This window comes from Entelurus aequoreus, linkage group LG14, assembly GCF_033978785.1.
Source record: "Entelurus aequoreus isolate RoL-2023_Sb linkage group LG14, RoL_Eaeq_v1.1, whole genome shotgun sequence".
Classification (NCBI taxonomy): Eukaryota; Metazoa; Chordata; class Actinopteri; order Syngnathiformes; family Syngnathidae; genus Entelurus; species Entelurus aequoreus.
In genome coordinates this window covers 5,241,402-5,255,412 of record NC_084744.1, presented here as the reverse complement: position 1 = coordinate 5,255,412, position 14,011 = coordinate 5,241,402, and the positions used below count along the sequence as shown (strand labels likewise).

At 30.2% G+C, this 14,011-nt stretch overlaps 1 protein-coding gene across 1 annotated transcript in view; it reads right to left on the bottom strand.

Annotated features, from left to right (window-relative positions):
- The window catches only part of fap (fibroblast activation protein, alpha), a 74,007-nt gene extending 63,278 nt beyond the window's left edge, over positions 1-10,729 (bottom strand). The window contains exons 1-6 of the mRNA XM_062068827.1: positions 10,643-10,729; positions 10,470-10,551; positions 7,244-7,333; positions 6,725-6,819; positions 2,735-2,809; positions 678-730 (exon numbers count right to left, since the gene is read on the bottom strand). Of these exons, the coding sequence (XP_061924811.1) occupies positions 678-730; positions 2,735-2,809; positions 6,725-6,819; positions 7,244-7,333; positions 10,470-10,551; positions 10,643-10,648 (401 nt within the window). The 5' untranslated portion in view covers positions 10,649-10,729. The remainder of the gene's footprint in view (positions 1-677; positions 731-2,734; positions 2,810-6,724; positions 6,820-7,243; positions 7,334-10,469; positions 10,552-10,642) is intronic.
- Between the last annotated feature and the right edge of the window lie 3,282 nt (positions 10,730-14,011).

The window sequence follows — 14,011 nt, the reverse complement described above, 5'->3', positions numbered from 1 at the left end:
CTCACATACAGTAATATGAAGAAGTACACTGTAAAAGTGATGGCACACTCACATACAGTAATATGAAGAAGTACACTGTAAAAGTGATGGTACACTCACATACAGTATTATGAAGAAGTACACTGTAAAGTGATGGTACACTCACATACAGTAATATGAAGAAGTACACTCACATACAGTAATATTAAGAAGTACACTGTAAAATAATGGTATACTCACATACAGTAATATGAATAAGTACACTCACATACAGTAATATGAAGAAGTACACTGTAAAAGTGATGGTACACTCACATACAGTAATATGAAGAAGTACACTGTAAAAGTGACAGTACACTCACATACAGTAATATGAAGAAGTACACTCACATACAGTAAAATGAAGAAGTACACTCACATACAGTAATATGAAGAAGTACACTCACATACAGTAATAAGAAGAAGTACACTCACATACAGTAAAATGAAGAAGTACACTCACATACAGTAATAAGAATAAGTACACTCACATACAGTAATAAGAATAAGTACACTCACATACAGTAATAAGAATAAGTACACTCACATACAGTAATAAGAAGAAGTACACTCACATACAGTAAAATGAAGAAGTACACTCACATACAGTAATAAGAATAAGTACACTCACATACAGTAATAAGAAGAAGTACACTCACATATTTCTTCTGTCATAGATAGAGTAGGATGCTGTAAATGAGTGTCTCCATTGCTGGTGGATCAATAACAAAATGTAGTTATGCAACATAATAATGCTCATTTTTAATTTGTTATTAGTACATGACATTCATATATTTCATTACATGCACAACCTATGTATGTTATATAATCTTATATAATATTATGTGTATAATTTACAGTATGTTCCATATATAATCCTATATTTATATGATATTATGTGTGTATTATACAGTATGTTCCATATATAATCTTATATTATATGATATTATGTGTGTATTATACAGTATGTTCCAAATATAATCTTATATTATATGATATTATGTGTGTATTATACAGTATGTTCCAAATATAATCTTATATTATATGATATTATGTGTGTAACATACACTATGTTCCAAATATAATCTTATATTATATGATATTATGTGTGTAACATACACTATGTTCCAAATATAATCTTATATTATATTATATTATGTGTGTAACATACACTATGTTCCAAATATAATCTTATATTATATTATATTATGTGTGTATTATACAGTATGTTCCATATATAATCTTATATTATATGATATTATGTGTGTATTATACAGTATGTTCCAAATATAATCTTATATTATATGATATTATGTTTGTATTATACAGTATGTTCCATATATAATCCTATATTTATATATTATGTGTGTATTATACAGTATGTTCCAAATATAATCTTATATTATATGATATTATGTGTGTATTATACAGTATGTTCCAAATATAATCTTATATTATATGATATTATGTGTGTAACATACACTATGTTCCAAATATAATCTTATATTATATTATATTATGTGTGTATTATACAGTATGGTTCCGGACATGACCGCGATAAAATGAGTCATTAATTAGAGTATAAGCATAAGAAAGGGTTGACTAGCTCGTATTTAAATTTGACTACATTATGACTAGATTGTATTTAAATTTGACTACATTATGACTAGATTGTATTTAAATTTGACTACATTATGACTAGATTGTATTTAAATTTGACTACATTATGGCTAGCTTGTATTTAAATTTGACTACATTATGACTAGATTGTATTTAAATTTGACTACATTATGACTAGCTTGTATTTAAATTTGACTACATTATGAGCGCCTCGAGGCATGAAATATCACACCTTTTAATACAACATAGTTATGCTGCCTGAGGCAGAGCCAATCGGTGGCCACGATACTGAACTGATTGGTTTGGTCTGCTTTAATGGCCAATTATTGATCTTTTAAGGTATTTAGCCTTTTTTTTTTGTGCTGAAAATGTTTAATTTAGAGCAATTATGTTATGTTCTACAATATGCTTAAATTAAAAATATATATATTTTTTAAATCAATGTTGAGAAGCCACACGATGTGGTGAAGAATGACCGTAATATACATATACATATACACACACACACACATATATATATATATATATATATATATATATATATATATATATATATATATATATATATATATATATATATATATATATATATATATATATATATATATATATATATATATATATATATATATATATATATATATATATATATATATATATATATATATATATATATATATATATATCATATATATATATATATATATATATATATATATATATATATATATATATATATATATATATATATATATATATATATAAATTATTATTGTTATTGTATTAAATGTGTGATGCATTCATTCAGTCTTTTATTTTCTGCTGCTTTGATATTAAGAATATTTCAATAATTGCATTACAACAATAACATATACAATAATCATGTTTTTCTTTGATACATTACTTGACAATTGTATTTATTTCTATTCCGTCGTGTAGTTAGTTGCACTCCAAAATATTCCACCTTTACTCAATTGGTGTTTTTCTTTTAATAATAAATATTGTTCACTGACTTTGTCAATCAACATTGAGCAAGTTTATGGTCATGTCACCTGGTGCAGGTGTACCTAATGTAGTGTCCCACGCACACACTGACCTTGGTGTAGTTGCTCTCCAGAGCAACATAGTCATGATCCCCCGACAACAGATAGTCCGTGGCATCCACTTGGCTCTGCAATGATGTCACACACGTGATATATTTTACTTCACACGTAGAAACTTTACATTTTCAACTTGTTTATTGTGATTTTTGTTCAACAAAATCAACACAATATTTAAAAACTGTTCTTGTTCAACATGTTCAGCCTCGTCCTCCAGTGATAATGCTACTTGACAATGACATTTTAACACTCAGGAATGCATAATGGAGGTGATTATTATTAATTTAAATCACTCATGTTGTGCAAATTTATACTCATACAAACTGTGACATCCTTTAATAAAAAGGATACAATAATAATAAAAAAAGAAATCAATATTACATGTTTAATATTTGTGTTTCTTTTTGCAGAAGATGATCAAAAACGTTAAAAACATGTTCTTGTGTGACATTCTGACAATAACAATTCTTTTGCGTCCAAACTGATTTTTTAGAATTTATTTTAACTATGCAAGTGAGTCAGAACCTGTGATTAATTGTGAATAATCCAAATTATTTTAAATAATAACATGTGATTAATTGCGAATAATCCAAATTATTTTAATTATGCATTACAATAATCCAAATAATTGAAGTAATAACTGGTGATTAATTGTGCATAATCCAAATAATTAAATTATGCATTTGAATAGTCCAAATAATTGAAATAATAACCAGTGATTAATTTTGAATAATCCAAATTATTTTAATTATTCATCATAATAATCCAAATAATTCAAATAATAACGTGTGATTAGTTGGAAATAATCACAATTATTTTAATATTGCATTGGAGTAATCCGAATTATTTCAATAATAACTTCTGATTAATTTTAAATATTCCAAATTATTTTAATTATGCAAGTAAGTAATAAATTGTCATTCATTGTAAATATTCAAAATTATTTTAATTATGCATGTAAATAGCATATATTGCTTAATTGTAAATAATCCAAATAATTTTAATTATGCATTAGAATAATCCAAATAATTTAAATGACTATTGTGAATAATCCAAATTATTTTAATTATGCAAATAAGTAATACATTGTGATTAATTGTAAATAATCCAAATTATTTTAATTATGCAAGTAAGTAATACGTTGTGATTAATTGTAAATATTCCAAATCATTTTAAATATGCAAGTAAATAATAAATAGTGATTCATTGTAAATATTCAAAATTATTTTAATTATGCAAGTAAGTAATAAATTGTGATTAATTGTAAATAATCCAAATTACTTTAATTATACAAGTAAGTAATAAATTGTGATTAATTGTAAATAATCCAAATTACTTTAATTATACAAGTAAGTAATACATTGTGATTAATGTAATTCTTCAAAATTATTTTAATTATGCTAGTAAGTAATAATTGTGATTAATTATAAATAAACCAAATTATTTTAATTATGCAAGTAAGTAATAATTGTTATTAATTGTAAATAATACAAATTATTTTAATTATGCAAGTAAGTAATAAATTGTGATTAATTATAAATAATATAAATGATTTTAATTATGCAAGTACGTAATAAATTGTGATTAATTGTATATAATCCAAATTATTTTAATTATGCAAGTAAGTAATACATTGTGATTAATTATAAATAAACCAAATTATTTTAATTATGCAAGTAAGTAATAATTGTTATTAATTGTAAATAATACAAATTATTTTAATTATGCAAGTAAGTAATAAATTGTGATTAATTATAAATAATATAAATGATTTTAATTATGCAAGTACGTAATAAATTGTGATTAATTGTATATAATCCAAATTATTTTAATTATGCAAGTAAGTAATACATTGTGATTAATTGTAATTCTTCAAAATTATTTTAATTATGCAACTAAGTAATACATTGTGATTAATTGTAAATAATCCAAAATATTTTAATTATACAAATAAGTTATAAATAGTGATTAATTAAAAATATTACACATTATTTTAATTATGCAAGTAAGTAATACTTGTGAATAATTGTAAATATTCAAAATTATTTAATTATGCAAGTAAGTAATACATTGTGATTAATTGTAATTATTCAACATTATTTTAATTATGCGACTAAGTAATAAATTGTGATTAATTAAAACTATTTAAAATTATTTAATTATGCAGGTAAGTAATATATTGTGATTACTTGTAATAAATCCAAATTATTTTAATTATGCAAGTAAGTAATAAATTGTGATTTATTAAAAATATTCAAAATGATTTGATTATGCAAGTAGGTAATATATTGTGATTAATTGTATTAAATTCAAATTATTTTAATTATGCAAGTAAGTAATAAATTGTGTTTATTGTAAATAATATAAATTATTTTAATTACCCAAGTAAGTAATTAATTGTGATTAATTGTAATTCTTCAAAATTATTTTAATTATGCAAGTAAGTAATAAACTGTGATTATGTGTAAATAATCCTAATGATTTTAATTATACAAGTAATTAATACATTGTGATTAATTAAAAATATTTACAATTATTTAATAATGCAAGTAAGTAATACATTGTGATTAATTGTAAATAATTCAAATGATTTTAATAATGCAAATTGAGTAAAACATTGTGATTAATTGTAATAATTTAAATTATTTTATTCATGCAAGTAAGTAATAAATTGTGATTAATTTTAATTCTTCCAAATTGTTTTAATTATGCAAGTAAGTAATACATTGTGATTAGTTAAAAAAATTCAAAATTATTTAATTATGCAAGTAAGCAATAAATTGTGATTAATTGTAAATAATCCAAATTATTTTGATTATACAAATAAGTAATAAATTGTGATTAATTAAAACTATTCAAAATTATTTTAATTATGCAAGTTAGTAATACATAGTGATTATGTGTAAATAATCCTAATTATTTTAATTATGCAAGGAAGCAATACATTGTGAATAATTGTAAATCATCCAATATATTTTAATTTTGCAAGTAAATAATAAATTGTGATTAATTACAAATATCCAAAATTATTTACTTATGCAAGTAAGTAATACATTGTGATTAATTGTAAATAATCCTAAAAAAAAAAAAAAAAAAAAAAAAATCCTAATTTTTTATTCATGCAAGTAAGTAATAATTGTGATTAATTGTAAATCATCCAAATTATTTTATATAATGCAAGTAAGTAATAAATTGTGATTAATTGTAAATGAACCAAATTCAAAAGTGTGATTTATTAGATTTTTTTTAATGAATGATTTGACAATTAAAAATACTAGATTAAAAACTAAACATGTTTAGTCATTTTTAACAGTAAAGTTGAATAAAAAATTTCAGCAAAAAAAAAAAAAAAAAAGAAAATATGATATTATGAAATCCAAATGTTTTAATGCCTCTTAAAAAATGACTCTTACATTTCTAATGTATAGTGACTTTTACAGTTATTAATAAAGTGAAATATTACAAAGTTATATTTCTAATGTAAAGTGACTTTTACAGTTATTAATGAAGTGAAATATTACAAAGTTATATTTCTAATGTAAAGCGACTTTTACAGTTATTAATAAAGTGAAATATTACAAAGTTATATTTCTAATGTAAAGTGACTTTTACAGTTATTAATAAAGTGAAATATTACAAAAATCATATTTCTTATGTATAGTGACTTTTAGAGTTATTAATAAAGTGAAATATTACAAAGTTATATTTCTAATGTAAAGTGACTTTTAGAGTTATTAATAAAGTGAAATATTACAAAGTTATATTTCTAATGTAAAGTGACTTTTAGAGTTATTAATAAAGTGAAATATTACAAAGTTATATTTCTAATGTAAAGTGACTTTTACAGTTATTAATAAAGTGAAATATTACAAAGTTATATTTCTAATGTAAAGTGACTTTTACAGTTATTAATAAAGTGAAATATTACAAAGTTATATTTCTAATGTAAAGTGACTTTCACAGTTATTAATAAAGTGAAATATTACAAAAGTTGTGTTGCTCAGGTAAAGTGACTCCTCCCCTTTTTCCACGTCATGCAGGAAAATGCTTCCGTCTCTGGTTTTGTGTAAATATTCTTTATCTGTAATAAAGATGCAAAATAAGAAGAACAAACATGTTATAGAGTAGAAGAAGAATATAGTACAGCATTCCTGATATCCAGTAGAGGTTGTAGAACATAAGAAGAATATAGTAGAACAAAGCTGAGTACCTGATATCCAGTAGAGGTTGTAGAACATAAGAAGAATATAGTAGAACATAGTAGAACATACCTTATATCCAGTAAAGGTTGTAGGACATAAGAAGAATATAGTAGAACATAGTAGAACATACCTGACATCCAGTAAAGGTTGTAGAACATAAGAAGAATATAGTAGAACATAGTAGAACATACCTGACATCCAGTAAAGGTTGTAGAACATAAGAAGAATATAGTAGAACATACCTGATATCCAGTAGAGGTTGTAGGGCATAAGAAGAATATAGTAGAACATAGTAGAACATACCTGATATCCAGTAGAGGTTGTAGGATCTCCACCTGATGCTGTTGTTGAAATACTCCTGCAGGGTGAAAGGTCTTCTAGAAGCTTCCGAGTCTGTAACAAGCAGTTTGTACTTTTGTGTCAGCAGATGGCGCTGATGCGTCTAAACATGTGTCACTACACTTGTCTCACAGGCATGTCACACAACACATGTGACACAACACTTCCCTCACCTGTGACACAACACTTCCGTCACCTGTGACACAACACATGTGACACAACACTTCCCTCACCTGTGACACAACACATGTGACACAACACTTCCCTCACCTGTGACACAACACCTATGACACTACACTTGCCTCACCTGCATGTCACACAACACATGTCACACAACACTTCCCTCACCTGTGACACAACACTTCCCTCACCTGTGACACAACACATGTGACACAACACTTCCCTCACCTGTGACACAACACATGTGACACAACACTTCCCTCACCTGTGACACAACACATGTGACATAACACTTCCCTCACCTGTGACACAAAACACGCGACACAACAACACAACACATGTGACACAACACGTGTGACACTACACTTGTCTCACCTGCATGTCACACAACACATGTCACACAACACTTCCCTCACCTGTGACACAACACTTCCCTCACCTGTGACACAAAACACGCGACACAACAACACAACACATGTGACACAACACATGTGATGCAACAACAACGCATCACACGGGACACAACAACAACACAACACACGTGACACAACAACAACACAACACACGTGACACAACAACAACACATGTGACACAACAACAACACATGTGACACAACAACAACACAACACACGTGACACAACAACAACACATGTGACACAACAACAACACATGTGACACAACAACAACACAACACACGTGACACAACAACAGCACAACACACGTGACACAACAACAACACATGTGACACAACAACAACACACGTGACACAACAACAACACAACACACGTGACACAACAACAACACAACACACGTGACACAACAACAGCACAAAACACGTGACACAACAACAACACAACACATGTGACAATTAGTAAAAAAAAACAACGAATGACAATTAGTAGAAAACAATAAATGACAATTAGTAGAAAACAATAAATGACAATTAGTCGAAAAACATGAATGACAATTAAAAGAAAACAAATAACAATTAGTAGAAAAACATGAATGACAGTTAGTAGAAAACAATGTATGACAATTAGTAGAAAACAATGTATGACAATTAGTAGAAAACAATAAATGACAATTAGTAGAAAACAATAAATGACAATTAGTAGAAAACAATGTATGACAATTAGTAGAAAACAATAAATGACAATTAGTAGAAAAAAATAAATGACAATTAGTAGAAAACAATAAATGACAATTAGTAGAAAACAATGTATGGAAATTAGTAGAAAACAATAAATGACAATTAGTAGAAAACAATAAATGACAATTAGTCGAAAAACATGAATGACAATTAAAAGAAAACAAATAACAATTAGTAGAAAAACATGAATGACAGTTAGTAGAAAACAATGTATGACAATTAGTAGAAAACAATGGATGACAATTAGTAGAAAACAATAAATGACAATTAGTAGAAAACAATAAATGACAATTACTAGAAAACAATGTATGACAATTAGTAGAAAACAATAAATGACAATTAGTAGAAAACAATAAATGACAATTAGTAGAAAACAATAAATTGCAATTAGTAGAAAACAATTAATGACAATTAATAGAAAACAATAAATGAAGATGAGTAGAAAACATTCAAAGATGACAATTAGTAGAAAACAATTAATGACAATTAATAGAAAACAATAGATGACAATTAGTCAAAAACAATAAATGGCAATTAGTAGAAAAATAATAAATGACAATTAGTAGAAAAAATGAATGACATTTAGTAGAAAACAATAAATGACAATTAGTAGAAAACATTAAATGACAATTAGTGGAAAACAATAAATGACAATTAGTAGAAAACAATAAATGACAATTAGTAGAAAACAATAAATGACAATTAGTAGAAAACAATAAATGACAATTAGTAGAAAACAATGAATGACAATTAGTAGAAAACATTAAATGACAATTAGTAGAAAACAATAAATGACAATTAGTAGAAAACAATAAATGACAATTAGTAGAAAACAATTAATGACAATTAATAGAAAACAATAAATGAAGATGAGTAGAAAACATTCAAAGATGACAATTAGTAGAAAACAATTAATGACAATTAATAGAAAACAATAGATGACAATTAGTCAAAAACAATAAATGGCAATTAGTAGAAAACTAATAAATGACAATTAGTAGAAAAAAATGAATGACATTTAGTAGAAAACAATAAATGACAATTAGTAGAAAACATTAAATGACAATTAGTGGAAAACAATAAATGACAATTAGTAGAAAACAATTAATTGCAATTAGTAGAAAAAAATAAATGACAATTAGTAGAAAACAATAAATGACAATTAGTAGAAAACAATAAATGACAATTAGTAGAAAACATTAAATGACAATTAGTAGAAAACAATAAATGACAATTAGTAGAAAACAATGAATTGCAATTAGTATAAAACAATTAATGACAATTAATAGAAAACAATAAATGAAGATGAGTAGAAAACATTCAAATATGACAATTAGTAGAAAACAATTAATGACAATTAATAGAAAACAATAGATGACAATTAGTCGAAAACAATAAATGGCAATTTGTAGAAAACTAATAAATGACAATTAGTAGAAAAAAATGAATGACAATTAGTAGAAAACAATTAATGACAATTAGTGGAAAACAATAAATGACAATTAGTAGAAAACAATGAATTGCAATTAGTAGAAAACAATTAATGACAATTAATAGAAAACAATAAATGAAGATGAGTAGAAAACATTCAAAGATGACAATTAGTAGAAAACAATAAATGACAATTAGTAGAAAACAATGAATTGCAATTAGTACAAAATCATTAATGACAATTAATAGAAAACAATAAATGAAGATGAGTAGAAAACATTCAAAGATGACAATTAGTAGAAAACAATTAATGACAATTAATAGAAAACAATAGATGACAATTAATAGAAAACAATTAAAGACAATTAGTAGAAAACACTGAATAAAAATTAGTAGAAAACATTCAAAGATGAAAAAGAAGTGACTTACTCCGCAAATAAACGGCGGTCACGGTGATTAAGGTGATGACCACAATTGCCCCCAGCAGCACCCAGAACACCTTGCTGCAGCCCTGCTTGTGGGAGTCATTATCATTATTATTCTCATTATTATTATTATTATTGTCACTGCAAAACATATTCTTTCTTTCAGTCATTACTGACCATCATGCAGATGATGTCCTCTTAGATGCTCCTCACCGCACGTCCTCCACATGCCATACTCCCAAGAACACACAGAGAATACTCCCAAGAACACACAGAGAATACTCCCAAGAAAACACAGAGAATACTCCCAAGAACACACAGAGAATACTCCCAAGAAAACACAGAGAATACTCCCAAGAAAACACAGAGAATACTCCCAAGAACACACAGAGAATACTCCCAAGAAAACACAGAGAATACTCCCAAGAAAACACAGAGAATACTCACAAGAACACACAGAGAATACTCCCAAGAAAACACAGAGAATACTCCCAAGAAAACACAGAGAATACTCCCAAGAACACACAGAGAATACTCCCAAGAAAACACAGAGAATACTCCCAAGAAAACACAGAGAATACTCACAAGAACACACAGAGAATACTCCCAAGAACACACAGAGAATACTCCCAAGAAAACACAGAAAATACTCCCAAGAAAACACAGAGAATACTCCCAAGAAAACACAGTGAATACTCCCAAGAACACACAGAGAATACTCCCAAGAAAACACAGAGAATACTCCCAAGAACACACAGAGAATACTCCCAAGAACACACAGAGAATACTCCCAAGAACACACAGAGAATACTCCCAAGAACACACAGAGAATACTCCCAAGAACACACAGTGAATACTCCCAAGAAAACACAAATATTACTTCAAAGAAAACACAAATAATAATTTAAAGAAAACACAAATATTACTTCAAAGAAAACATAAACAGTAGTCCAAAGAAAACACAAATAATACTTTAAAGAAAACACAAATAGCACTCCGACGAAAACACAAATAGTAGTCCAAAGAAAACACGAATACTACTTCAAAGAAAACATAAATAGTAGTCCAAGGAAAACACCAACAGTAATCCAAAAAAAGTTAGCCTCCAACAAAAGAAAAGTGAGCTGCGTCTTTGTGTTAGAAGCACACACACACACACACACACACACACACACACACACACACACACACACACACACACACACACACACACACACACACACACACACACACACACACACACACACACACACACACACGCACACACACTTCCTGTTACATTCCTCACACACTCTTTAAGCACGCGCATGCCTGCAATGCTCATGCTTGGATAGCTCACACACACACACGCACACACACACACACACACACACACACACACACACACACACACACACACACACGCACACACACACACACACACACACACGCACACACACACACACACACACACACACACACACACACACACACACACACACACACACACACACACACACACACACTCGCACAAAACTTGCTGAGATTACGGAAGTAGCTTTTTAAATATTATTATTATTCTGCGATGCCAACTGAGTTTGAGACTGTGAGGAAAATCAGTTTTACATGACTTTCCATAAAAAGTAATATTTATATAGTAATATTCATCACTTTTGCGAGGACTTCATTGCATACAATATTATATATATTATATATATCGGGTGCAATGTGAGCTGGGCGGGCACTTGGCGGTCCGGTCCTCGGCTACAGAAGCTAGCTCTTGGGACGTGGAACGTCACCTCGCTAGGGGGGAGGAGCCTGAGCTAGTGCGTGAGGTAGAGAAGTTCCGGCTAGGTATAGTCGGACTCACTTCGACGCACAGCAAGGGCTCTGGAACCAGTTCTCTCGAGAGGGGCTGGACTCTCTTCCACTCTGGCGTTGCCGGCAGTGAGAGGCGACGGGCTGGGGTGGCAATTCTTGTTGCCCCCCGGCTCAGAGCCTGCACGTTGGAGTTCAACCCGGTGGACCAGAGGGTAGCTTCTCTCCGCCTTCCGGTGGGGGGGGACGGGTCCTGACTGTCTTTTGTGCTTACGCGCCAAACGGCAGCTCAGAGTAGCCACCCTTTTTGGATTCACTGGAGGGAGTACTGGAGAGGGCTCCCCCGGGGGATTCCCTCATTCTACTGGGGGACTTCAACGCTCATGTTGGCAGCGACAGTGAAACCTGGAGAGGCGTGATTGGGAAGAATGGCCGCCCGGATCTGAACACGAGTGGTGTTTTGTTATTGGACTTTTCTGCTCGTCACGGATTGTCCATAACAATCACCATGTTCAGACATAAGGGTGTCCATATGTGCACTTGGCACCAGGACACCCTAAGCCGCAGTTCCATGATCGACTTTGATCGGATTTGCGTTCTCATGTTTTGGACACTCGGGTGAAGAGAGGGGCGGAGCTTTCTACCGATCACCACCTGGTGGTGAGTTGGCTGCGATGGTGGGGGGAGGATGCCGGACAGACCTGGCAGGCCCAAACGCATTGTGAGGGTTTGCTGGGAACGCCTGGCAGAGTCTCCTGTCAGAGAGAGTTTCAATTCCCGCCTCCGGAAGAACTTTGAACATGTCAAGAGAGAGGCGCTGGACATTGAGTCCGAGTGGACGATGTTCCGTACCTCTATTGTCGAGGCGGCTGATTGGAGCTGTGGCCGCAAGGTGGTTGGCAGTGTTGGGTTAGTTACTGAAACAAACAGCATAATAGCAACATAGCTGTAAACCTGGCTTCACTTAAGGAAGGCACACATGACATACACAAAGGATAACCAGGCATTTTTTTCTCTCAAGGAATTGTGAAATAAAATAATGTCTTCAGGAGATCAACACTGTCCTGAAGCCCAGAACACTCTACGCATTTCCGCAGTTTTAGTTTAGAGATAAGGAAAGATTGGCCTGGCCCACTAGGATCCCTCTTTATGTTTGTGAACTTTATAGTCTATACATTTAGAGTGATGTGATAATCAAACACTCTAGAAGTCTAGAATGAAAGAGTATATAAGAGAATTGACATAGAGTGTGTGTACCTTCAGTGATGAATGATGAGCAGAGGCAGAGTTTGGAGTGTCTTCTTTAGCTCGCTTTCCATGTTTATGTACTCACTGTCCAGGTACTTGGAACATGTTTTCCGTGCCATTTGCTGTTTGACGCCGGTATCATGCTAATTAGCTGCCTGAAAGCGTGTGACTCCACTGTAGAAATAGCCTGCATGTCTTCTAGCACATACGCTGCAATGGCTCTATCGATGTTGTCCTGACTAGCAGTGCCTCCGTTAAAATCCTTAAGTGGTGTTGGAGGTGGAAGTTAAAATCCTTAAGTGGTGGTGAAGGTGAAGTGGCATCGGAGTCTGTCTCTCTCTTTACTAGCTTCGTCGAAGCATGTTGCTTTTGTAGCTGTTTCAGGAGATTTGAATTGCCGTTTTGGGCAGTAGATTGGATCTTTGATCCAAGACACAACTTACATTTAACTAAAATGTTCTTTTCTTTGTGCTCGACAAAAGAAAAGTAGTGAGAATATCT